This window comes from Stegostoma tigrinum, chromosome 17 (assembly GCF_030684315.1).
Source record: "Stegostoma tigrinum isolate sSteTig4 chromosome 17, sSteTig4.hap1, whole genome shotgun sequence".
NCBI lineage: Eukaryota > Metazoa > Chordata > Chondrichthyes > Orectolobiformes > Stegostomatidae > Stegostoma > Stegostoma tigrinum.
Window position 1 is genome coordinate 62,281,273 of NC_081370.1, and position 27,738 is coordinate 62,309,010.

General features: G+C 43.5%; 1 protein-coding gene across 2 annotated transcripts; it reads right to left on the reverse strand.

Moving 5' to 3' along the window:
- Positions 1–1,474: 1,474 nt before the first annotated feature.
- Positions 1,475–26,051, reverse strand: zgc:153993 (uncharacterized protein LOC767645 homolog). 2 transcript variants are annotated; one of them, XM_048546098.2, is made up of 7 exons: positions 25,788–26,051; positions 24,873–24,985; positions 17,980–18,028; positions 16,289–16,450; positions 14,200–14,335; positions 11,091–11,192; positions 1,475–3,619 (listed from the first exon to the last, which is right to left on the reverse strand). In XM_048546098.2, exons 2-7 carry the CDS (start codon positions 24,973–24,975, stop codon positions 3,518–3,520), a joined length of 654 nt encoding a protein of 217 aa, XP_048402055.1. In that variant the 5' UTR covers positions 24,976–24,985; positions 25,788–26,051; the 3' UTR covers positions 1,475–3,517. The 2 variants fall into 2 exon arrangements, with proteins under 2 accessions (XP_048402055.1, XP_048402056.1); XM_048546099.2 differs by lacking the exon at positions 24,873–24,985.
- Positions 26,052–27,738: the final 1,687 nt, after the last annotated feature.

The following is a 27,738-nucleotide window of genomic DNA, read 5'->3' on the forward strand; positions in this document are numbered from 1 at the left end:
TGTGAGGCAGTGGCGCTATCCACTGAGCCACCGTGCTGCCCCTATGCTTGAAGGATCTCACTTTTTAGTGAGGAACTGTTACAGCCAACAGCTTTTGCATCATCCATTAAAGCAAAATAACTCTGTAATTTCAAAACACAGTAAGGAAATTCACCCACTCAAAATCAACATTACCAACTCTGACATTTCTTTTTATTAACTCATGGGATGTGGGCACCAGTGATTGGACCAGCATTTATTGCCCATCCCTAGGCGCCTTGACCACTTCCCATGCATCTGCTGCCCTTGTTCTTTTAGAAAGAACACCACCGACCATATGTTCGTTTCCAAGACACTCACCATCCTGACTTGGAAATATAATCAATGTTCCTTCAATGTCATTGGGTCAAAATCCTGGAATTCCCTCCCTGAGGGCATTGTGAGTCTACTACAACACATGGACTGCAGCAGTTCAAGAAGACAGCTCACGACTAACATCTCAAGGCTAACTAAGGATGGACAATAAATGCTGGCCTCGCCAACAATGCCCAGGTCCCACAAGTAATTTTTGTTTTAAATGGCCCTACCAGTGGAAATAGATTATCAATCCTGTTAATATCTTGAAGACTTCATTAAGATCATTCCCTAATCATACAAATTCTAGAGAAAATTCTGCCTCAGTGTCAGTAAAACAAAGGAGCTGGTCATCGGCTTCAGGAAGTGAAGTGAGGACAGGCTCCTGTCTGGTCAATGGTGCTGAGGTGGAAGTGGTCGAGAGTTTCATGTTCTTCGAAGTAAAGATCACCAACAGTCTGCCCTGGTCCATCCACGCCAACTCTACAGCAAAGAAAACAAACTGAAACCTCTTCCTCAGATTTTTTTGGGCTCTAGGCCAAAACGATAGTTTTGCTTCCTTGTTGTGACAGATGTAATCTTCCAAGTCAAAATATATCTTAAGTAGCGGATTAAACAATTCAGAATTGAGCAAAAACTGCAAATCATAAAGTGATGTAAGGAAATGGAAATTCTGGGGAGGCGCAATGCAGGTTAGCTTCCCGATGCCATGCGGACAGACTGAGGGGAGGGGGAAGATTGAGGCCTTCAGTGTGACTGGGATGCTGAAGGGTTAAAAGTAATTTTATCTACCCACTGGGTTAAGGGAATACATTAAATAGCCAGCTCACTGACAAAGTTACAGGCATTGGGCATTCCTATTTCACCTGGAGTCACATGTAGGCCAGGCTGCTTCAGGGAAAGTAAATCTGCTATCCTGACAAATGGTTGACCCAGATCAGTTTTTATTGGCAAAAAGAGCAAAGATCTGGAAATCTGAAACTAAAACAGAAATTGCTGGAAAAACTCAGCAAGTTTGGCAGCATCTCTGGAGAAAAAGCAGCGTTAATGTTTCAAGCCCAGTGACCCTTTACATGAGCCCTTTATTTATTTGTTTTTAATGACAGTTTGCAATGCATATATGATGACCATTAGGCCAGCATTTAATTCCAGGCTTTTATTGAATTCAAATTTCACCATGTAGCGTGGTCGGATTTGAATCTATGCTCCCAAAACATTTGTATAAGATTTCAGATTACTAATCCAGTCACATTACCACTATGTCACAACCTCACCATAATAGCCTTTCCATTACAATACTGTACACAGAATTCAAATAGAGAAAAGGATTTCTCTTTAAATCACTAAAAATAAATGCATTAGCAAGACAAATTGCAGCTGCTCCCCAATATATATTAAAATTCAAAATGTAAACATGCAGTGAACCCACAACCTTCTCACTGAGTACATGCATTGCTAAGATATTATGAATGACACACATTTCCCACATTAGATCTTGCTATGCAGTCCATTCAACGGAGATGTTTAGGGACGTCATGTTACACCACTTATCTGCAGCACTATGGGGTGAGATCTCTCGCAGAACTTCAGCACATGTATGGAGTGAAATAAAAAGGCCAACATTACCCAAAGGGGGCTGAAAAACCGAAGGGAGAAGCAAGTAATGTTACTGTTGTGTGAAGTTATTACCATACAGGGCTGTTTTCCATTTAGCCTGAGGAATGACAATGACTTTGGGAGAACACACTGCACAAATTGAGCAAAATTACAGAGCTAAAAGAACTAAATTCTGCAGCGCACAAACTCAAAGGGTGATCCTTTGATCCAATTGAGATGCTTAAACTGTCTAAAAGGGCTTGATAGGATAGAGGAATGGAGCATTGTCCACAGGGGTTTTGGAGGAAGTTGAGGGGGGGGGGGTTCCTGTGGTCAGGGAGGTGGCAAAACGAAGTGGTGTTAACATTGGATCTCAGCTATTCCAAAGTGAAACCATCAAATATTTCTTCACACAGACAACAATTTAAACCTGTGTGCCACATCATGTCATTGATCCTGGGCAGGGGGCTCAAACAAAATTTTCATAGAAAAGAAGGGAAGTAGGCCATTCGGCCCTTCGATCCTGCAGTGCCATTCAACATGACCACAGCGCATCATCCAAGTCAATAGGCTGCTCCCATTTCTCTCTGATCCCTCAACACCACCACACCCTCCACACCCCCCAACTGTTACATCCAACTCCCCTTGAAATCAGACAATGTTTTGGCCTCGACAGCTTTCTGTTGGAGTAAATTCTGGTGTAGGCTCACTGCTTTCTGGACAAAAAAATTTCTCCTCATCTCAGTCCGAACTGGCTTACCCTGTATCGCTATTTCTGAACTGCCTATTCATCAGGAGCATGAGTGAGACTGCTAATTATTCCTCGCAGATTCTAGACAGATTTTGTTGAACATGGCCATTCAGCATCACGCAACCAAGATACAGAGTTAGACTGAACCTTGACCCAGTGTAATGGCAGAACAGGAGGCAGTGCTGAATGGCCTCCTCCTGTTCCTGTGAATATGACAATGTTGATTCTGATTGGGTGTTCAAGGGTGGCTAGGGCCACAGTCACTTAAAGATGAGTGAAAATCTGTTTAAAAATGACTTTCCTGCTGTACTGTTAAAAATATTAAAACATAGACTCTGATTGTACCGCAAGCAAAATAAAACTACTCACTGTACCTGGGTACATGAAACAATAATAAATCAAAAGATAAGAGTAAATTTAACTGGTTTTTCAGACAACTTGGTTGAAAATTGTTGCTTTGAGATTGAAGAAGCCACACTCTTTGGCACTTATTAAAAAGTTCATCCTACACTGTTCACACTTGCTGTATCCTACGGAAGTGTTTTAGCAGGCACAGCTACTCCATGTTTCAATAGCGAGTTGGAAAAGTAGCACACATCAACATTAAAAAAAAAGTTAGTTCTAAAACATATTTCAAAATTAAAGTCAAGTAATGAGGATAAATATAAAACTGTCCAACAATGTTCACAAGTTCATGATTAGAAATCCCACTTTCTCACGTATAACAGATCTGTGAAGAAGATTCACATAGGTTCGGGTGCAAAACGTTGAAGAATGAATGACTAGATTCAATCGGTGGACAGGGATTGAGGTACTGAGAGAAAGGGAGCAGTATTGTTAGGTCAATCTCATTATCACCAAAACGCCAGTAATTAGACCCGCTGAGAAAGCTGCAAAAGTCTGCCAGGTTGGAGTTCCAATGTAAGAATAGATTGTCTCCTAAAAGAGGGAAAAAAAAGCAGTAAAACCAGCAATTAGTTGGATTTACCATACCAACCATATTAGATATTGCTGAAGGTAAAACGGTTTTGTTAAAAGGTCAAATTAAAGAAAATGGTTTATTAGAATGAAAGCAACATCACCCGAACAGAAAACCTGCCCTTGTTAAAAGACATAGTCACAATTCACACCTATCCATTTCCCAGCTCAGAAAAGGTCTATAACCATCACTTACATCACTGCTTATAAACTCATGTACACATGAGCTGCCTGGGTTTAATCACTGCGATCACAGAATCAGGGTGGAAGCAGGCCTTTCAGCCCATCAGCTCCACACCAACCCTTCAAAGAGTATCCCATTCAGATCCATCCCCTAAACTACCACCCCATAAGACCATAAGACATAAGAGTGGAAGTAAGGCCATTCGGCCCATCGAGTCCACTCCACCATTTAATCATGGCTGATGGGTATTTCAACTCCACTTCCCTGCACACTCCCCGTAGCCCTTGATTCCTTTTGAGATCAAGAATTTATCGATCTCTGCCTTGAAGGCATCCAACGTCCCGGCCTCCACTGCACTCCATGGTAATGAATTCCACAAGCCCACCACTCTCTGGCTGAAGAAATGTCTCCTCATTTCCATTTTAAATTTAACCCCACTAATTTTAAGGCTGTGCCCACAGATCCTAGTCTCCCCGCCTAACGGAAACAACTTCCTAGCATCCACCCCTTCTAAACCATACATTATCTTGTAAATTTCTATTCGATCGCCCCTCAACCTTCCAAACTCTAATGAGTACAATCCCAGGATCCTCAGCCGTTCATCGTACGTTAAACCTACCATGCCAGGGATCATCCATGTGAATCTCCGCTGGACATGCTCCAGGGCCAGTATGTCCTTCCTGAGGTGTGGGGCCCAAAGTTGGACACAGTATTCTAAATGGGGCCTAACTAGAGCCTTATAAAGCCTCAGAAGCACATCGCTGCTTTTATATTCCAACCCTCTTGAGACAAACGACAACATTACATTCACTTTCTTAATCACAGAATCAACCTGCAAGTTAACCTTTAGAAAATCCTGGACCAACACTCCCAGACCCCTTTGTACTTCGGCTTTATGAATTTTCTCACCGTTTAGAAAATAGACCATGCTTGTATTCTTTTTTCCAAAGTGCAAGACCTCGCATTTGCTCACGTTGAATTTCATCAGCCATTTCCTGGACCACTCTCCTAAACTGTCTAAATCTTTCTGCAGCTTCCCCACCTCCTCAGTACTACCTGCCTGTCCACCTAACTTTGTATCATCGGCAAACTTCGCCAGAATGCCCCCAGTCCCTTCATCCAGATCATTAATATATAAGGTGAACAGCTGCGGCCCCAACACTGAACACTGCGGGACACCACTCATCACCGATTGCCATTCCGAAAAAGAGCCTTTTATCCCAACTCTCTGCCTTGTCAGACAGCCAATCCTCAATCCATGCCCCACATTTCCCCGCAGCTAACCCACTTAGCCTGCAACATCCCTGGACACGATGGAGCAACTTAGCATGGCCAATGCACCCTAACCTGTGCATCTTTGGACTGTGGGAGGAAACTGTAGCACCCGGAGGAAACCTACGCAGACGTAGGGACAATGTGCAAAATCCACACAAACAATTGCTTGAGGCTGGAATTGAACCCAGGTCACTGGCACTGTGAGGCAGCAGTGCTAACCACTGAGTCACCATTGTTCAGATATTCGGTTACGAAAATAGTCAATTTTTCCTCAGAGGTCTCGCTGTTGTCCCACATCTCTTGCTTTCAGCAGCGGGAATGGAGACAGCGGCAAGCTAGAATGCAGTCGGGAGGGGAAGCTTTTCTGTATAAAACCTGACATCGTACAGCAGTGGCCGACATGCTTTCAGAGGCAGGAGTGGAGCGAGCACAAGCCAGGAAGTGAACTAATATATTTGGGCAAAGGCCAAACCCAAAACCCTACACATGTAGTGTCTCCCACCCATCCTCCTCCTCTAACAAATAAAAAGTGTGTGTAGAGGGTCAGTAAGGTAAAGCTTTTTTAAAATTCTTCTGGAAATCAAGAGTAGAAGGAATGGAAGCTAGGGCAGTTGCATGCTCCACTTGCAGGATGTGGGAAGTCAGGGTCACTGCTGGTGTCCCCTCTGACTTCACCTGCGAGAAGTGCACCCAACTCCAGCTCCTCAAAAACTGCACTAGGGAACTGGAGCTGGATGAACTCCGGATCATTCGGGAGGCTGAGGGGGTGATAGAGAGGAGTTACAGGGAGGTGGTCACACCCAAGGTACAGGAAAAAGGTAACTGGGTGACTGTCAGGAAGGGGAAAGGGAATAGGCAGGCAGTGCAGGGATCCGCTGTGGCCGTTCCCCTCAATAATAAGTATACCGTTTTGGATAGCGTGGAGGGGGGGGGGGGGGGGGAAGGACCTACCAGGGGAAGGCCATAGCGACAGGTCTCTGGCACTGAAGGGAAGGGGAGAACAATTGTAGTGGGGGATTCGACAGTAAGAGGCACAGACAGGCGGTTCTGTGGACGCGAACGAGATGAAAGGATGGTATGTTGCCTCCCAGGTGCCAGGGTCTGTGACGTCTCGGATCGTATCTTCAAGATCCTTAAGGGGGAGAGTGAGCAACCAGCAGGCATGGTACATATCGGTACCAATGACATATGTAGGAAAAGGAGAGCGAATGTGAAAAACGAGTACAGGGAGTTAGGTTGAAAGCTGAAGTCCAGGATGAACAGGTTAGTCATCTCTGGATTACTACCAATGCCACGAGATAACAATGTAAGAAATCGGGAGAGAGTGCAGCTAAACACGTGGCTACAGGGCTGGTGTGGGAGGGAGGGCTTCCATTATGTGGATAATTGGAGCACATTCTGGGGAAGGAGGGACCTGTACAGTAAGGACGGGTTGCACCTGAACTGGAACAGCACAAATATCCTGGGAGGGAGGTTTGCTCAAGCTGTACGGGATGGTTTAAACTAGATTGGCAGGGGGTGAGGAACTGGATTTGTAATTCAGAGGATGAGGTATTCAGCCTTCCAACAGATACAACAGGGAGTGAGGTTGTTTATAAAGGAATGCAGTTGATGGAGTATAATTGTGGACACAGAGATGGTTTGAGGTGTGTGTAACTTCAATGCTAGAAGTATCAAAGATAAGGTGGTTAATCTTAGAGCATGTGTCAGTACTTGGAACCACAATGTTATGGCCACTACAGAAACTTGGGTAACTCAGGGACGGGAATGGGTGTTGGAAGTTCCGGGATTTAGATGCTTTAAAAAGAAATAGGGAGGGTCGAAAAAGAGGCAGGTGAGTGGCATTGCTAATCAGGGCTAGTATAGCAGCTACTGAAAGGCAGTTTGCGAACGATACGTCTACAGAGTCAGTCTGGATTGAGGTCAGGAAAAAGAAAGGACCAGTCACTTTGTTGGGGTTTTTTCACAGACCCCCTAATAGTTGCACAGAAGTGGAGGAGCGAATCGAGAGGCAGATACTAGCAAGGTGCAGAAGTCACAGGGTTGTAGTCGTGGGTGACTTCAACTTTCCAAATATTGATTGGAAACATTTTTGTTGTAGTAGTTAAGATGGAGAGGATTTTGTCCAGTGTGTTCAGGAAGGATTCCTGACACAGTATGTAGATAGACCAACACGAGGAGAGGCCACTTTGGATTTCGTGATTGGCAATGAACCGGGCCAAGTGTTAGACCTGTTGGTGGGAGAGCATTTTGGCGATAGCTATAATAACTCTGTTACTTTAACAATAGTCATGGAAAAGAATAGGTACGTACAGCAGGATAAGATTTACTTTGGGGGAAGGATAATTATAATTCAGTTAGGCAAGAACTGGGTAACACAAAATAGGAGCAGATGCTGTCAAGGAAGAATGCATACTGCCTGCACTCGATATGTTTGTCCCTGGCAGGCAGAGAAGATGTGGCGAGTAAGGGAGCCATGGTTCTTGAGAGAGGTCGAACAACTAGTTAAGAGGAAGAAGGAGGCATATGTAAGGTTTAGGAAACAAGGATCAGAAAAGGCATCTAGAGGGATACAAGTTAGCCAGGAAGGAGCTGAAGAAAGGGCTTAGGAGAGCTATAAGGGGGCATGAGAAAACCTTGGCAGATAGGATCAAGGAAAACTCCAAGGCTTTTTACACGTACGTGAGGAATAAGGGAATGACCAGAGAAAGGGTAGGGCCGATCAAGAATTGTAAAGGGAATTTGTGTATCGAGCCTAAAGAGATAGGAGGGGTCCTAAATGATTACTTTTCTTCAGTATTCACAACTGAGAGGGACCTTGTGGTAGAGGAGGACAGTGTGAAACAGGGTGGCAGGCTGGAGGAGGTCGATGTTCATAAGGAAGATGTACGAGGAATTTTGAGGAACTTGGAGATAGATAAGTCCCCCAGGCTTGATGGGATTTATCCAAGGATTCTATGGGAAGCAAGGGAAGAGATTGCACGGCCTTTGGCGATGATCTTTTCGTACTCACTGTCCACAGGAATAGTACCAAAAGATTGGAGAGAAGCAAATGTCATTCCCTTGTTCAAAAAAGGGAACAGGGATAACCCCAGAAATTACAGGCCAGTTAGTCTTACTTCAGCGATGGGCAAATTATTGGAAAGGGCTCTGAGCAACAGGATTTATGATCACTTGGAAAGGCACAGTTAGATTTGTGATAGTCGACATGGATTTGTGAGGGGTAGATCATGCCTCAGAAACCTTATTGAATTCTTTGAAGAGGTGACCAAACACATGGATGAAGATAGAGCAGTGGATGTGGTATACATGGACTTAAGTAAGGCATTTGATAAGATTCCCCACGGTAGGCTCGTGCAGAAAGTGAGGAGTAATGTGGCAGATTGGATTCAGAATTGGCTGACCCTTAGAAGACAAAGGATGGTAGTAGATGGAAAATATTCAACATGGTGCTCAGTTACGAGTGGTGTACCTCAAGGATCTGTTCTGGGCCCTCTTCTATTTGTGATTTTTGTAAATGATTTGGATGAAGGCGTAGAAGGGTGGGTTAGTAAGTTCGCGGACGATATGAAGGTGGGTCATGTTGTGGACAGTGTTAGAGGGCTGTTCTAGGTTACAAAGAGACATTGATAGGATGCAGAGCTGGGCTGAGAAGTTGCAGATGGAGTTTAATCCTGAAAAGTGTCAGATGATTCATTTTGGAAGGACAAACTTGAAAGCAGAATACAGGGTTAACAGAAAGATTCCTGGCAGTGTGGAGGAGCAGAGGAATCTTGGGGTTCTTGTCCACAGTTCCCTGAAAACTGCCACTCAGGTGGATAGAGTTGTTAAGAAGGCATATGGTGTGTTAGCTTTCATTAATAGAGGGATTGAGTTCAAGAGCCGGGAAGTTATGCTCCAGCTATACAAAAGTCTGGTTCAGCCACATCTGGAGAATTGTGTCCAGCTGTGGTCGCCTCATTACAGGAAGGATGTGGAAGCATTGGAAAAGGTGCAGAGGAGATTTACCAGAATGTTACCTGGAATGGAGGGAAGGTCTTACAAAGAAAGGTTGAAAGAACTAGGGTTTTGCACTTTAGAATGATGAAGGTTGAGAGGTGATGTGATAGAGGTGTACAAAATAATCAGAGGCATAGATAGAGTGGACAGCCAGAGGCATTTTTCCAGGGTGGAGGTAACTATTATGAGGGGGCATAGTTTTAAAATGAGTGGAGGTAGATGTAGAGGAGTCGTCAGAGGTAGGTTCCTTACTCAGACAGTGGTAGGGGCATGGAATGCATTGCTGGAGAGGGTAGTGGAGTTAGCCTCATTAGGGGCATTTAAGCAGCTATTAGATAGGCATATGGATGATCGTATAAGGAGGTCAGATGGATCTTCAGTTTCGGGTAAACGTTTGGCACAACATTGTGGGCCAAAGGGCCTATACTGTGCTGTACTGTTCTATGATCCATCTCTCTATAACTGTAAACCTGTCTGCTGCACAGCCCAAGATCTCTGCCTGCCTCTCCAATTCAGTAGAGTATTCCAACTTACAGGGTATAATGTTATCAGTTTAATATGTTGAAACAAAGGTTTCGGAAGACAACTCCAATTTTTACATTGGCTTTCATGGGAAAATCTGATCTACTTAAAATTGTTCCATTTTCTTTTATGAATGAAGCTACAATAATAAGCAAGGAATAGTATCTTTACCAAATTGTCCCTGTAGTTAATTTGGAAATGTGATAGCTAGTTAGCAAGCTTCCCCCAAAGAGCAATGATCAGATAATTTGTATTTGTGACGAATGTTGGGAATAACTGTTAGCCAAAACACCAAGTGAACCATTCTAGCTTGTAATCAAAAAGGGCCATGAGATCTTTTACATGCATCAGTTTTAATATCTCATTAACATCTCAGGGAAGGTGATGGCATATTGGTATTACTGGTGAACTGTTAATCCCAAGACCCAAGTAATGTTCTGGGGACCCAGATTCAAATGCTGCCATCGCAAACAGAGATCATGGGAACTGCAGATGCTGGAGAATCCGAGATAACAAAGTGTGGAGTTCATCCAGCTCCACACTTTGTTATTGCAAACAGAGGAAGTTGAATTCAATTTTTTAAAATCTGGAATTGAGTTTAATAATGACCATGAATCCATTGCCGATTGTCAGGAAAACCCACCTGGTTCACTAATATCCTTTAGGGAAGGAAACTGCCATCCTTACCTGGTCTGGCCTACATGTGAATTTGGGCAATTAGGGATGGGCAATAAATGCTGGTCCAGCCTGCGATGCCCACATCCCATGAATTAATTCTTTTAAAAATTTAAAAGGTTGCCTTGTCTGACAATGCAGCAGAAGAGTGTCAGGCTTGGCTGTGATTTTCACTCCCATGGTAATTTGGCACTGACAAACACAACTTGGCCTGAAACTTTCCAGCTCATGCAACCTTTGCTCTAGGGGTAGGGAGAGGGAGGTATGGAATAGGGGCAATTTAATTCAGTCAGTAAATCAAAAATCTCAGTCTCAATGATGTTGACCATGAAAATATCTTTGATTGTTGTAAAAATATCATTCACTAATGTACTTTACCTAAGGACATCTACTTGACGCCAGACACAAAGTAATGTGATTGACTCTCCTGTTTGCAATAGCAGTATTTGAATCTGGATCCCTAGAACATTACTTGGGTTTTGGGATTAACAGTTCACCAGTGATACCAATATGCCATCACCTCCCCTGGGATGTTAATGAGATATTAAAACTGATGCATGTAAAAGATCTCATGGCCCTTTTTGATTACAAGCTAGAATGGTTCACTTGGTGTCCTGGCTAACAGTTATTTCCAACATTCGTCACAAATACAGATTATCTGATCATTGCCCTCAGAAACAGCTTAGCACTCTACTCAATTAGGGACTGGCAACTAATTCTGACCTTACCAGTAACACCAACATCCCATGAATGAACAAGAGATAAATGTTAACTCACCCATCCACCTTGTTGTTCAATCCACGGAATTACACGGGCTCGAATCAAGTCCAGAGACCAGTTAATGATGGGTTGAATCATTGATCTCAGATTTTTCAGTGCCTGAGAAAAGGAAGGTAGTTACTCATGGGTAACAAAAGGAGTAAAACCCCATTCACCAAATTTCCTTTTTCCTTCTACTCTCCTGAAGATGGAGAAACTTGTGCAGGCACAGTAATACAGATCACTTGTGATATACAAGCATGACTCCAATTGCTTGCAAGCTAACCAGGAGCTCTATCCCAGATTCATTAAAAATCTAAAATACACTGTCCTTCACGACGTCCCTTTGTTGGGACCAGTTGATCTTGCTCTCTGTGCACCTTCTCTGCAGCTGTAACATTGTATTCCGTGCTCTGTTCTATTACCCGAATACACTTTGCATGGTATGATCCACCTTTACTGCACGCAAAACAAAAAGCCTTTCACTGTAACTAGGTACATGTGACAATAATAAATCGAATCAAAGGTACTGAGGACTTGGTTATTAAAATTGCACCAGGGTACAAACACCATTGTGGTGATGGCTCCAATTAGAATACATAATAAACTTCCACCTGAACAGGTAAACACCTCAGGCACCTAAAATTATAAAAAAAAGCAAGGTTCAAACGAAGGTTGCTCACCTGACATTGCCACATATTGAGGCAGACAGTTAATTTTTTTTCATCCAATAGATTTTGCAGCAGGGCAAACATGGATAATGACAATTACCCTGTGGGGAGTGTGGGCAACAGCTAATGCACAAATACGCAACTAAATTAATAAACTAAATAATGACAATTACCCTGTGGGGAGTGTGGGCAACAGCTAATGCACAAATACGCAACTAAATTAATAAACTAAATAATGACAATTACCCTGTGGGGAGTGTGGGCAACAGCTAATGCACAAATACGCAACTAAATTAATAAACTAAATAATGACAATTACCCTGTGGGGAGTGTGGGCAACAGCTAATGCACAAATACGCAACTAAATTAATAAACTAAATAATGACAATTACCCTGTGGGGAGTGTGGGCAACAGCTAATGCACAAATACGCAACTAAATTAATAAACTAAATAATGACAATTACCCTGTGGGGAGTGTGGGCAACAGCTAATGCACAAATACGCAACTAAATTAATAAACTAAATAATGACAATTACCCTGTGGGGAGTGTGGGCAACAGCTAATGCACAAATACGCAACTAAATTAATAAACTAAATAATGACAATTACCCTGTGGGGAGTGTGGGCAACAGCTAATGCACAAATACGCAACTAAATTAATAAACTAAATAATGACAATTACCCTGTGGGGAGTGTGGGCAACAGCTAATGCACAAATACGCAACTAAATTAATAAACTAAATAATGACAATTACCCTGTGGGGAGTGTGGGCAACAGCTAATGCACAAATACGCAACTAAATTAATAAACTAAATAATGACAATTACCCTGTGGGGAGTGTGGGCAACAGCTAATGCACAAATACGCAACTAAATTAATAAACTAAATAATGACAATTACCCTGTGGGGAGTGTGGGCAACAGCTAATGCACAAATACGCAACTAAATTAATAAACTAAATAATGACAATTACCCTGTGGGGAGTGTGGGCAACAGCTAATGCACAAATACGCAACTAAATTAATAAACTAAATAATGACAATTACCCTGTGGGGAGTGTGGGCAACAGCTAATGCACAAATACGCAACTAAATTAATAAACTAAATAATGACAATTACCCTGTGGGGAGTGTGGGCAACAGCTAATGCACAAATACGCAACTAAATTAATAAACTAAATAATGACAATTACCCTGTGGGGAGTGTGGGCAACAGCTAATGCACAAATACGCAACTAAATTAATAAACTAAATAATGACAATTACCCTGTGGGGAGTGTGGGCAACAGCTAATGCACAAATACGCAACTAAATTAATAAACTAAATAATGACAATTACCCTGTGGGGAGTGTGGGCAACAGCTAATGCACAAATACGCAACTAAATTAATAAACTAAATAATGACAATTACCCTGTGGGGAGTGTGGGCAACAGCTAATGCACAAATACGCAACTAAATTAATGCAGCACTACAAATTCTTTCTGGGCTGTCATTTCACATGATGGGGTGGGACTGAGTAAATAAGCTTAGGGGGAGGCGATGGCTTAGTGATCTTATTGCTGGACTTCAATCCAGGGACCCAGGTAATGTTCTGGGGACCTGGGTTCAAATCTTGCCATGGCAAAATGTTGGCATATGAGCTCAATAAAAACCTGGAAATAACAGTCGAATGATGACCATGAATCCATTGTCGATTGTTGGAAAAGCCCACCTGGTTCGCTAATGTCCTTTAGGGAAGGAAACTGCCATCCTTACCTGGTCTGGCCTGGTGACATGTGACTCCAGACCCACAGCAATGTGTTTGACTCTTAACAGTCCTCTGGAATGAGCAATAAATGCTGTCCTAGCCAGAGATGCCCTCATGCCGTAAATATTTTTTTAAAATTCCTCAGCTCAATGCCACTCATGGGCAGCACAGTGGCTCAGTGGTTAGCACTGCTGCCTCACAGCCCCAGGGACGCAGTTTCGATTCCAGCCTTGGGTGACTGTGTGTGGAGTTTGCACATTCTCCTCGTGTCTGCGTGGGTTTCCTCCAGGTGCTCCGGTTTCCTCCCAAGGTCCAAACACATGCAGGTTAGGTGGATCGGCCATGCTAAATTGCTCGTAGTGTTCAGGGGTGGCTGGGTCCTAGGGGGATGGGTCTGGGTGGGATGCTTCAAGGGGCGGTGTGGAATTGTTGGGCCGAAGGCCCTGTTTCAACACTGTAGGGAATCTAATCTAATCTAATAGCTGTTTCCAATCATTGAGGCAGATATTTCACTTTTCATTTATTGTCAGAATTATTTAAATAATAATTGATGGAATGAACTTTTTTTGTTTACACATTGTTTTAGATTACAACGTGAACATTGTGGGGTGAAGAAACACTAAGTGTAATGCTGGACTGAACCGGAGTGTTACCTACAGGTGGGTTCGACATTCTATCACCCATTCACACAGTCATGCAGCTTACCTTAAATACAAGTCTGCTGGAAAAATACAGGAAGATTACAATCCGTCCCCAGTTCAAGCCATCAGAAACTAATATCCCTTCGGCCACTTTGCGCAAAACTTCTCGAATATTGTCAAGAGGTACAGTCTCAATTACACTGTTAGCAGAAAACAGCATGTACAGACAGGATTAATCATCTGCAATTCAAAACATATTACTATCCTTTCTTTAAGAAAACGGTAATGTGCAAAATAGATTTTCTGTGTATCTAAAATACTAACATTAAAAAGGTAACTGCAGTCCTCGCTTGCTACATTGAACTAAGATTAACAACAACCTACTTGCTTTGTCTTTTTTCCTAAAAGGATGTTGGGATAAAATTCCTTAATTCCCTCTGGTACCTCATCCAAGTAGGTGACTGCAAGTGAGCAGTCATAAATAAAAGGACTCAAGATATTGAAGACAGTGCTGCCATAGGTGAAGTGATTAAACAAAATAACTAAAAATGTAATGAGGACAGAAAAGACAGAAAAATGGCTAGAATAAAAAAAAACACAGATGGTGAGTTTCTGTAGATATTTAACTACAAAAAGGAGTTAACAAAGTCAGCATTAGTCCTACAAACAGTGTTATGGAAATTAATATTGGAAAGTGAAGATGTAGTATTTAAATACACACTGTATACAAAGTAAGGTGAGGTGTGCGCTGAAATTTAGGGTCACGAGTTCCAAGGGAGTACTGACTACTGTGGGCTCTGCCTTGGAGCTCTGCACTTCTGAACAACATGGCTCCACATTCACAGACAGACACCACTCGCCAACACGCAACCCAGTGTCAATCCTCAGTGAGGTGACATGGCAATTTTCAGAACCCAAAATGTTGTCACAGAGGGAAAACATCTGTGGTGAACTTGTGTAAACTGTAACATATTATAAATGACAAAAGATTGACTTGTTAACAGAAAACAAAATAATAGTCTTAAATAAGCAATTTAATTATCTATATTGTAATCAGCCAAGAGTCGCAGGATCAGTCCTTCTGGTGAAGGAACCAAAAGGTATGGATTATGAATTTGTTGACGACAAAAAGCTTATGAAGAAAGAAAAATGTGAAGAGAACACAAGTTGGTTCCAGAAGCATATGGATCGGGTAAGTGACTGGGCAAAGTTCTGGAAAATGAAGAGTAATGTAGAAAAATATAGAATTAAACGTTTGGCAGGAAGAGTATAAAAGCATAACGTCTGAAGAACAAGACATTGCAAAGCTTGGAGCTGCAGGGGCATCTGGCCATTTTATTGCATGAATCACAAAAGGTGAGCACGTAATTGGAAAGCTAATAATCTGTTATTGTTTGTTGCAAGAGGAACCAAGGACAAAAATAGAGAATTTATGCTTCAGTAATATCATACAGTAGTGAGAGCCTACCTGGAATACTATGCATACTTTAAGGCAAGATGTAATGACATTGGATGAAATTCAGGGAAGGTTTACCAGACTAATAACCTGGAATGACTGGATTATTTTATGAAGAAAGGTTGGAGAGGCTAAGCTCACACTGACAATTAAAAAGGTTAAGAAGTGACTTGGCTGAAATACACAAGAGCCTGAGATGTCTTTAAAAAATGCAAGTGAAGAGGATTGTTTGTCTTGTGGGAAAATCTAGAGCTAGGGTCTTTTTTTCAAATAAAGTAAGGAGTCATTAATTTAAGACACAGATAAGGAGAAATATTTCTCAGAGATGACACTTCTTTGGAATTCCACCACACAAAGCAATGGAAGCACAAGCAGAGGAAGATAGATTCTTGACAAGCTGTGAGCCTGTGAGCACAGGTGTGCATCTGTGTGTGTACGTGCATATGTATGTTTGTGGGAGTGCCTGAGCACGTGTGCCTGTGTGTGCATGAGAATACTTGAGAGAATACAGGGTGAGGAGATGAATAGGTATACAATTGGGAATAATCAGAGCAGCCATGCTCTTATTGAATGGTGGAGCAGGTTCCTACTCGTGGTCCTAATTTTTTATGTTTGCACAGACCACAATACGATGATTGCTAAATCATCTACTGTACAGTAAAACAGGCAAATTCATCTATATTGCCCAGTTACACACTGTTGTAATTCAACATTTCTGTTCAGCTCATCTCCAATTTTCTTCAAACTTTTGCAAATCTCCTTGACGCTCGGGTCATCAATCTCTTTTCTCGTGCCACCAAGATCCTCAGGACTGAGTTGTGATTGTGGATCTTCTTCAAGGATTGTCTCCAGGACAAACCTACGTCACAGTTAAAAAAGAAAATTAGAAAAGACACTTTTCTAAAATCGGTATGGGAATGGAGAGAGAGAGAGAGAGAGAGAGAGAGCGCGCGAATGCACGAGATAGAGAGGCAGATACAAAAAGAGGGAAGGATAAAGAGACAGAGACGCGGAGGGAGAGAGACAAATTTGACCGCGTGAAATATCCTCAAAATAAATGAGAGATAAGTATGCACAAATAGATAGCCTTTTCTATTTAAACTCTGAAAGGGTACTGCTGAATTAGTTCATTGTAACAGATAATGTCCAAGGGTAAAACAAGACCATTCTTAGTATATAAAACTACACTCACTGCTGTAACAGAACCCTTACATTCTGTCCGTGACAACTGATGCTCATGTTGTTTCCTCGATTATAGTAACCATAGTTCAAACATTCTGCGTGGCTGTAGAGAATTTTGAGGTGCCCCGAGATTACGAAAATAAAGCAAGATTTTGTTGCAAAAACAAAGTTGCTGGAAAAGCTCAGCAGGTCTGGCAGCATCTGTGAAGGAAAAAACAGAGTTAACGTTTTGGGTCCAGCGACCCTCCTCAGAACAACCTGAGGAAGAGTCACCGGACCCAAAACATTAACTCTGTTTTTTCCTTCACAGATGCTGCTCAGACGTGCTGAGCTTTACCAGCAATTTTGTTTTTGATCCTATTTACAGCATCCGCAGTTCTTTCGGTTTTTAATTTAAGATTTTGTTGCAGGTCAGGGAGGCAATGGCCGAGTGGAATTATGGCTGGACTGTTAATCCGGAGGCCCACATAATGTTCTGGGGACCTGGGTTTTCTTTTTCAGTAAAACATCTGGAAATAAGAATCTGATGATGACCATGAATCCATTATTATCATATAAACCCATGTGGTTCACTAATGTTCTTCAGGGAAGGCAACAACCATCCTTACCTGGTCGGGCCTACATGTGACTCCAGACCTACAGCAATGTGGCTGACTCTTAACTGCCCACTGGGCAATTAGGGATGAGCAATAAATAATGTTTAGCCACCAATGTCACCCATCCAATGAAAGAAGGGGAAAAAAAAGCTGTCCAATTGTCACTTAAAAAGAAATAAAACTAAATCTCCTTTGGATAGTTGAGGATAGCAAAGAGGTTTGCAGCTCAGACATACAGACTGCTCCACTAAAAAACATAATTTCAGGCTATAATATGATCCAGTGGAATCTGGGGAGGAGCAATTTGCTAACAAAGGGGAAGTCATTATAATCCCAAAAGACCAGACAGCTGCTCCCTCATTAGAGAGAAGGATGACTGGTGAACTGAGAGTCACCACCTCTCAGGCAACAGGAGAGATTGAAAAGACTGAAACTTCACACCAACCTCAGCCGGTGTGGGAATTGAACCCATGCTGTTGGCATCACTTTGTATCATAATCCCTCATATTGAGCCAACCGAACCCGAATCGTTAACTGTAAAAGTGTTTTATCAACTGATGCAGCAAAGATGCTCTGAACATTTAATGTAAAGTTTAAGGCAGTCACCAACCTCCGCACGAGAGCTTCAGATTGTTTATCCAGAATCCTGTTTACTGAACCTGAAAAACAGTATACTCAAATTCAGTTATAAGCATAACAGTTTATTAATTTGATTGCTCACTTGGTTTAATACAAGAAAATTGAACGAGAAGCAAAGGGATGAAACAAGGATTCTCAGTGGAAGCATCAAGGGGTAAGGCAAACAAAGACTGGTGAACTGAACATGATCATCACAAGACCATAAGTCACAGGACCACAACAAGGTCATTTGGCCCACTGAGTCTGCTTTGCCATTCAATCATGTTTCTCATCACATTCTCCTTCCTTTTCCCTTAAAACTCTCAATACTCTTACCAATCCACGGCATATCTATCTCTGCCTTAAATACACTCAATGACTTGGCCTCCACAGCAATGAGTTCCACAGATTCCCCATCCTCCAGCTGAAGGAATTCCTCTTCATCGCTACTCCAAAGGGTCATCTCTTCACTCTGAGGCTGCGCCCTCAGATACCAGTCACTCCAACTCGTACATCTTCTCCATGCCCCTCAATATTCTGGAGTCCCCCCCACATTCTTCTAAATGCTATCGAGTACAGACCCAAAGTCCTCAATTACTCCTCTTATCTTCATTTTTTTAAAAATTAATTCTTAGGATAAGCCTAGTATTTATTGCCCATCCCTAAGTTGCCTAAATGGCAGTTCAGAGTCAACCCCATTGCTGTGGGACTGGAGTCATACGTAGGCCAGACCAGCTAAGCATGGCAGTTTCCTTCCTTAAATGACACTAAATGAACCAGATGGGATTTTCCAACAATTGGCAATGGATTCATCAGCACCATTGGACCCTTAATTTCACCACCTGCCATGGCAGGATTTGAACCCACATCCCCAGAACATTACCTGGGTCTCCTGGATTAACAGTCGAGCGATAACACCACTAGGCCATTACCTCCCCTTCATTCCCAGAATCATTCTCATGAATCTTCTCTGGAAACTCCAAGGCTGGGATATCCTTCCTTAGATACAGGGCCCAAAACTGTTCATGATATTCCAACTGAGTCTGACTAGGGACTTTTATATAAAAATTAATTTATGGGATGTGGACAACACTAGCTAGATCAGCGTTCATTGCCATTTCCTAATTACCCACTGGTCTCATATCTTCAGCAGTACATTCCTGCTCTTGTACTCTAGCCCGCTCAAAAAGAATGCCAACATTGCATTTACCTTCCTAACTGCCAAATGAACCTACAGGTTAACCTTAAGAGAATCCTGAACTAGGACTCCCAAGTCCCTTTGTGCTTCAGATTTCTGAAGGCTTTGCACACTTAGAAAATAGTCTGTACCTCTACTCTTCCTTCCAAAGTGCGTAACCTCACACTTTCCCACATTGCATTCCACCAGCCACATCTTAGCCCACTCTCCCAGCACATTCAGGTTCTTCTTCAGCCCTCCCACTTCCTCAACACTACCCAACCCGTCACCTATCTTTGTGTTATCTCCAAACTTTGCAACAGAGCCCTCAAATCCTTTGTCTCGATCATTGGTGTATAACATGAACAGCTGCAACCCCAACACAGACCCCTGCAGAACTCCACTAGTACACAGCTGCCATCTTGAAAAAGGCACCTTTATCCCCACTCTCTGCCTTCTACAAGTCAGCCAATCCTTTATTCATGCCAGTACCTTCCCCCTAACACCATGGGCTCTTATTTAGCAGTCTCCTGTGAGGCAGCTTGTCAAAGGCCTTCTGGAAATCCAAATAGATCACATCCACTGGCTCCCCTTTGTCTAACTTGCTTGTTATCTCCTCAAAAAGTGTGCTAACAAATTTGTCAGAACTTTCTCCTTAATGATGGCCATTGCTCTCACATCGACCTCCTGACTCTCTTGAAGTTCTGGTATGCTGCCAGTGTCGTCCGCTGTGAAAACTAATGCAATGTACCTCTTCACTTCCTCCGCCATTTCTTTGTTCCCCATTACTACTTCTCCAGCCTCATTTTCCAAAGGTCCAATGTCCATTCTTGCCTCTTTCTTACCTTTCATGTAATGTTTTTAAAAATCCTGCAACCTTCCTTTAAAATTAGACTGCCCTCAAATTTCATCTCCTCACCCTTACTGTTATTTTTTAAAAGTTGTCCTCTGCTTTTTTTCAACTATTTCCCAATTCTCTGACTTCCCACTAATTTTCACCATTTTTTTTGTATTCTTGACTTCCCTTGTCAGCTATGGCTGCCTCATCCTCCCCTTAGTATGTTTCTTCATCCTTGGGATGAATTTGTGTTGTGCCTCCCAAATTATCCCCAGAAACTCCTGCAATTGCTGCTCCACTGTTTTCCCTGCTAGGCTCCCCTTCCAATCATCTCTGGCCAACTCTTCCCCATGAGTCTGTAGTTACCTTCACTCAATTATAATAGAGCTCCATCTCATTCCAGCTTCTCCCTCTCAAACTGTAGGGTAAATTTTATCATATTGTCACCGTCTCCTATGGGTTCCTTCACCTTCCCAATCAGGTCTGCCTTGTTACACATCACCAAATCCAGAGCTGCCTGCTCCCCAATGAATTCTGCCACAAACTGTTCCAAAAAAAAATCATCTTGTAGATGTTCCATGAATTCCTTTTCTTGAGATCTGCTGCCAATCAGAGTTTCACGGACCACCTGTATATTGAAGCAGCTCATGATTACTGTAATAGTGCCTTTCTCACATGCATTTTCTGTCTGCTGATTTATTTTCTTCCCCACAGCCTGACTACTGCTAGGAGGCCTGTATACAACTCCCATCAGGGTCTTTCTTCCTTTGTGGTTCCTCAACTCATCCCACGCAGATTCTAAGTCTTCCATCTCTATCCCTTCCTGGTATCAATTTATTTTCATTTCTTACAAACAAGGTAACATATCCCCTTCTGCCCATCTGCCTGTCCTTTCAATAGAATGTGTGTTCTTGGATATTGAGTTCTCAGGCCTGATCTCCTTGCAGCCACATCTGTGTGGTAGCAGAGATAATGGGGACTGCAGATGCTGGAGATTCCAAGATAATAAAATGTGAGGCTGGATGAACACAGCAGGCCAAGCAGCATCTCAGGAGCACAAAAGCTGACGTTTCGGGCCTAGACCCTTCATCAGAGAGGGGGATGGGGGGAGGGAACTGGAATAAATAGGGAGAGAGGGGGAGGCGGACCGAAGATGGAGAGTAAAGAAGATAGGTGGAGAGTGTGTAGGTGGGGAGGTAGGGAGGGGATAGGTCAGTCCAGGGAAGACGGACAGGTCAAGGAGGTGGGATGAGGTTAGTAGGTGGCGGGGGGTGCGGCTTGGGGTGGGAGGAAGGGATGGGTGAGAGGAAGAACCGGTTAGGGAGGCAGAGACAGGTTGGACTGGTTTTGGGATGCAGTGGGTGGGGGGGAAGAGCTGGGCTGGTTGTGTGGTGCAGTGGGGGGAGGGGACGAACTGGGCTGGTTGAGGGATGCAGTAGGGGAAGGGGAGATTTTGAAACTGGTGAAGTCCACATTGATACCATATGGCTGCAGGGTTCCCAGGCGGAATATGAGTTGCTGTTCCTGCAACCTTCGGGTGGCATCATTGTGGCAGTGCAGGAGGCCCATGATGGACATGTCATCAAGAGAATGGGAGGGGGAGTGGAAATGGTTTGCGACTGGGAGGTGCAGTTGTTTGTTGCGAACTGAGCGGAGGTGTTCTGCAAAGCGGTCCCCAAGCCTCCGCTTGGTTTCCCCAATGTAGAGGTAGCCACAGCATTGTACCTGCCAATTTCAATCTGTGCTACAAGCTCATTTACCTTGCTTCATATCCTGCGTGCATTAAAGTGCAACACCCTCAGTCCTGTATTGACTGCCCACCTTCTCATGGTTGTCCCTTTATCTGCTGCACTTGAAGTAAGATTCCTGACCCTTTCCATTCCCTCTGCCCTAATAATTGCTCCAGAAACTTTAAATCACCTCTGCTGAGGCTGCCCCCTTTTAATTAGTTTAATGTCCTTGTGGTCTCAATTTACACCATCAATATGTCTAACTTATTCCGAGTGCTTAAGTTTGTTCTATTATTGAGATTCCCTTTTGTGATTCCTTGGTGTTATGTGACATTCACACATTCTGTCCTTTCATTTTGTTTTCTGATGACAATTAACCCCAGCAATCCTACCTTCTCTTTGACCTTTGATTTCATAATTTCCCATGCAACTGAATGCATCCCCTCTGCCCAACTACTTAGTTTCAAGCCCTATCCAAAGCCCTAGTTATATGGTTCGCTGGGATCCTGGTCAGAGCATGATTTGGGTGGTGCCCATCCCATTGGAACAGCTCCCTCCTTCCCAAGTACTGGTGCCGATGTCCGATGAATTCAAACCCGTTTCGCCACATCAACATGTCAGCCGCCTGTTTACCTGTTTATCCTTGTTGGCCCTCTGCTAATTAGGTCATGGCTCAGGTAACAATCCAGAGAGACCTTTCCACCTCTGCTTTTTTACATTTTAGGATGTTTACCCACGTGAATTGGGGTTAAAAATACTAACAGAGAATGTGAAATATGTTTGAAATGGAGGAACGTAGAAAAATTCCAAGTGAGAAAGGGAAGGGATAGAATGAGTTTTATAGACAGAGCACTCTGTCATCTTTATAAAAATGCAAATGCATCACCAGTTGTAGTTATCATGTGATCAGATGCCATTTGTTTCCAGAAATACCTTCAGTTAACAACATGACCCAGCACCACCTCACAAAAGAAATACACATTCCAGAGCTGTGAGAAATCTGGTGGGATTTCTGTTCTGTTGTATTGTGTACTGTAAGTAAGTACACAATACGTGAAAATTGCTACATGAATGCGGCAAGATATTCCACACAGACAAAAGAATCAGAAAGAGCGAGAGAGCGAGATAGAGATAGAGGCAAAGATGTTTACAGACATTGAAGATTTCTAAGATTGTGTACTTGTAGTCAGACATGGGAAGATGACAGTGTACTATTAACAACACTGGACCAGAGGCCAGGCTATAGATCTGGAGACAGCAGTCCAAATCCCACCCTGGCAGCTGGGAATTGAAACTCAATTAATAGATCTGAATTATAAAGTTAGCCTTGGAAATGGTAATAATGACAACTGTCACTGATCATTGTAAAAACCCATCTGACTCCCCACTGTCCTTTAGGGAAGGAAATCTGCCACCCTTACCTGGTCTGGCCTTGCGTGATTCGAAATTCACAGCAACCTGTTCAAATTTTAACTGCCCTCTGAAATTTCCCAGAAAACCATTCAGTTCAAGCGTTTTTGGGATGCTGGCCAAATGTTCACTGTACAGTGATGCCAAAAACCAAAAGAAGATAAAGAAAGGCAAAAGGTGCATCCATACACCAGAAGGATGGGGAGGGACACACTGCAAGGCACAGTTCAAGGAACGGCAAGTTCTGAGGTGCATTGGGGATGTAGAAGGTTACAGACAAAAGCATTGAGAATGGAAATTTGAGATATTCAGTGGCTGGAATACCATTGATGTCAAGTGAGCGAAAGGGGAATGGATAAGTGGAGCATGGTGCTACACACATAGCAGACATTGGGATGAGCTGAAGTTAATGATGGGAACAGGATGTCAAGCGGGCTGGGAAAACACCAAATCCTCAGGTCCAACTGGGACAGGTCAGCTGCAGCATGTGTTGACACCACATACATTTTCCTCCATCTTCCTTCTCACAAAGCAGCCTTCAGACAAGTCAATGCACTGAAAGTTTCATCTTCGAATCCTGGTCAGTTGTGAGTCATTTGAAGGAAGTAATGGAAAGTAGCTTCCAACAGTTTTGCAGCAACAATCTTCAGGGTCTAGGCAACCTTTCTGGTACAAACCAGCCACCCTGATCTCAGATACAACACAATGTGGCACAGATGGGGGCTAACTTCAAGATGACAGCAGCCTTTATGTTGGCTGTAATCAGGAACATTCCTTTCTCTTCTATATCCCAAAATGTTTTCAAGCACAACTGAGCGACTCTCCCACCAACAAATCATTGTGATATTTCTGCTTTATCTGTCAACCACCACCAGATACAGCCAATTCAAAATTTACATGCAAAGTCCACTATGGACGTTGCAAACCATTAAAAGTGAGGGGTGGGGAAGGACATGTCCTACAGAAGCAGGAACAAATGGCTTAACATCAGGGATCCCTTAAGTCATAGAGGCAATATATCACGGAAACAGATACTTCAGTCCAACCAGTCCATGCCGACCATAATCCCAAACTAAACTAGACCCGTCTGCCTGCAACTGGCCCATATCCCTCCAAACTATTTCTTATTCATGAACTTGTCTGAATATCTTTTAAACATTTTAACTGTACCTTTAAGTGTATCCATCACTTCCTCTGGCAGTTCATTCCATACACGAACCGCTCTCTATGTAAAAAAAAGTTGCCCCTCATGTCTTTTTAAACCATTCTCACTCTCACCTTACAAACATGCCCCTAGCTTTGAAATCCCCAACCAGAGGGAAGAGACACCTGCCATTCATCTAATCTATATCCCTTATGATTTTAAAACCCTCTTTAAGCTCATTTCTCGATCTCCTACGCTCCAGCAAAAAAGTCAGAGCGTCTATTCAGCCTCTCCTAATAACTCAACCTTCTGTTCCTGGCAACATCCCAGTAAAGCTCTACTGAACCCTCTCCAGCTTGTGATGAGCATCTCAATTTTGTTAAGGAAAAGAATGAACTGTGTACAGCATTACAAGGGGTAGGATGTCACAGTAAGTGGAGATAGTCATGGTGATTTTGATCGACACAGAGCTGGTGTGACCAGTAAATCAGAAACACAGACTGAAAACTCAAGATCCTGAAGTCGGTTATCATAGGAATCAAGGCCACTGAAGAAATTAGAGCTTTCAAAACATACAGCCGCTTACTTTCTAACGGACCGGTTATGTTGATTGTCTGAAAAAAAGGCTGCAAGCTGTGAGGTTTCGTGAGAAACGTTTCCAAGTCTGTTCTCATTGGGGATGAGTGCATTAGCTTCTCACTGTAAGCAGAAGAGTACAGGGATGACACAAAGCAGCAGACACCATGGGTGGGGATTGCAGCGGGAGGTTGGCTGCAGTATCTGAAGGCGGTATGAATACAATGTGAGCGAGAGGCACAAAGTCCTGACTGGGCCCAACTTGCAGAGTCATTGCTGACTGGGTGTCACTATACTTGTTTCTGCTCTCAATACTACATGACTGACAGACTCAATTTTGTTTCCAAAAACGCTTTGGCTTTCTCTCCCCAGTACTACCACCTCTGGCTACTTCAAAACTTCCAGTACAGATGGAAGCCACTTGGCCCATCACTCTTGTCCTAGCTATTGATCCAGGTGCTGTCTTGCAGAGCTGTCTTCCCTCAGTGCTTCCTGGTCTGTTGGATAGTGACTACTATCTCTCTGCATAGCTATTGTGTTGGCCAACAACTTCCTTGGATTAAATTCCTGACCACTGGCAGGCAAAACCCAACTGGCTTATGGGCAACTGTTTGGAGGTGCCATGCCCTGCCTGAAAGGATGGGAGATTGCTGGAAACAGTGGCTTCAGAAAACGGGGAAAGCAGATAAAAACCCGATGGGATGTACATTGTTGAAAGAGTGAAGGAGAAAAATATTGGGGGGGGGAATGGTGAATAAGTGGGACCAGAGCTAGTGCGGAAACTTGGTGGGGGGGTACTGAATGGTCTGCGAGCGGGAGGGGGTCAGGAAGAGGATTTGTTTGGGGATGAGGAAGGCCGATTAAAAAGGGACAGCTAAAAGCAGAGGAGGAAGAAAAGATCTCGGAGACTGTGTAAAGCACCTACCAGAAGCGGCCGCGCCATGCTCAGCGTCCACCCTGCGGCTAAAGCTCTCCATGTGTCAGGGCGTACACCGTGGGATCAGCCCAAACCCCCCACACACACACAGATCCGGGGCTCCTTCCTTATCCTCCTGGTTCCTGGTTCCTAGCTCCGACCCAGTCCCCGTCTTTCTTTCTCTCTCTCTATCGAGTCCAAACTTCACTCCAACTTTGTCTCTTGAGAAGTTTTCTTCCACTTTGCTCCCCATTGGCTCCCAGCCCTGGGGAGGTTCAGGGTAAAGAGACCTTCCTCCTTTCCCATTGGTTAAAGAGACTGTCAATCAGAAAGGTTTCGTTGCTGGTAGGGTGGTCAAATTTGGATGTTGAGGGCGAATGAGAACTGAGGTTGATTTAAGGGAATTTCCTCTGTGTCATCCTCTATGTCTGTCTCTGTCTGCACACACATGAGAGGGATACAGAGGGAGAGAACCAGTTACACATTATTGAGACAAAGGAATGTGCAAGGGAGAGATCAGGATCAGGCAATGACGACTGATGAGGAAGTGAAAAACGGTGGAGATCTTTCAGGTCCATTTACATTTACGTTTTCCACGTACCTGAGTAAGACAGCTCGAACAGGAATGGTGTTTAAATCACACCAGCTTCACAATGAACTGATTTCATTCGCCACCCAATTCCCTGGACAGTTCTTTTACAGCCCAAGACAAAAATGAGACTTGAATTGAAAGAGGAAACAGCCCTGTTTTCCGACAATGTAACCAGCCGGAAAATATTGGCACATCGCCAAGGAAGGAAACACTTGGAATTGGAATTGAGAAGGATTGGTTTTAAGGAGTGGCACATTGCAGGAGAGCTGGAGGTGCTAGGCTGCGAGATTCCACAGTTTCCAGGCGAGGTTACTCTGGGCCCCCAATGAAAGGTGCAGAAAAGGGAGAGGGACATATACAAACACCAAAGTTGGAAAAACACAGAACGAGGAAGTGAAAAGGGTGGAGATTTTTCAAACCTAAAAGTTCTCATTTTCCACTTCCGTGGTTAGGACAACTCTAACAAAAAGAAACAAGAGTATGAAGCTGGATGAACACAGCAGGCCAGGCATCATCAGAGTAGCTGGAAAGTTGGTGTTTCGGTTCAGGACCCTTCAGAAATGGGCAGAGAGCTGGGAGATAGAGGGAGGAGGGGTTGGGCCGTGGAAAGGTAGGTGGGATGGTGCTAAGTGTTCCCCTGATGCTGGCTGGCCCACTGTGTTCCTCCATCTCCACACTGTTGTCTCTGATTCCAGCACCTGCAGTTCTTGCTATCTCTAAGTGATTTAGAACAGAAAGAAAACTCCTCTTTGAGGGCTGTGCAATTGCAGAGGGAGGGTTTTGTGGACCCTACCCCCAAAGTCAGGACTAGAGTCAAAAACTCTAAACCAGTTGGCATGTTATTTAGACGCTCCCCAGCCTCCTGACTGAGAGCAATCAAATGAGTTTAAAATCTTGTCAAAGGGCCATTGCAGGGAAGCATGGACTATCTAAAGGGTCACCCAGGTTTCAGGGGCCTGCCCCTCCCTCTCTTCATCTTTGGTCTGCATTGTCCTGAATGGGCTTCACATATGAAGTAATCAGTTGGAAATCAGGGTAGATGTAGAGAGGTTATTTCCCCTTCTATGAGAGGCGAGGACCAGAGGGAATAATTTCAGAATAAGGGATTGAATATTTCAGATGATGTACTGATGGTGGTTAATAGATCAAAAAATACCCCCCACAGCTGCCACCATACGCCCAGCATTGTGAGGACAGTAGCTTAACGAGCAAGGCTGCAGCTGGCATTGGGGCACCACTGGCAGATTTTGGGCTCATGGATGATGGGGGGACAATGGTCTATGCAGGAAGGATGGACCCCAAGCAGCAGGATGGCTAGGGAGAGGAAGAAACAGAGTATAGAAAGTAAGTGCAGGAGAAGGACATTCA

Bases quoted from the DNA above. Each gene is read 5' to 3' on its own strand.
- zgc:153993 (XM_048546098.2), bottom strand. From the start codon at position 24,975: ATGCACTCATCCCCAATGAGAACAGACTTGGAAACGTTTCTCACGAAA. The intron at 16,451-17,979 runs GTTGGTGACTGC...ACTGTGACGTAG, and splicing joins TCTGAAGCTCTCGTGCGGAG to GTTTGTCCTGGAGACAATCC. The intron at 14,336-16,288 runs GTGTGTAACTGG...TTCTGCTAACAG, and splicing joins AGAAATGTTGAATTACAACA to TGTAATTGAGACTGTACCTC.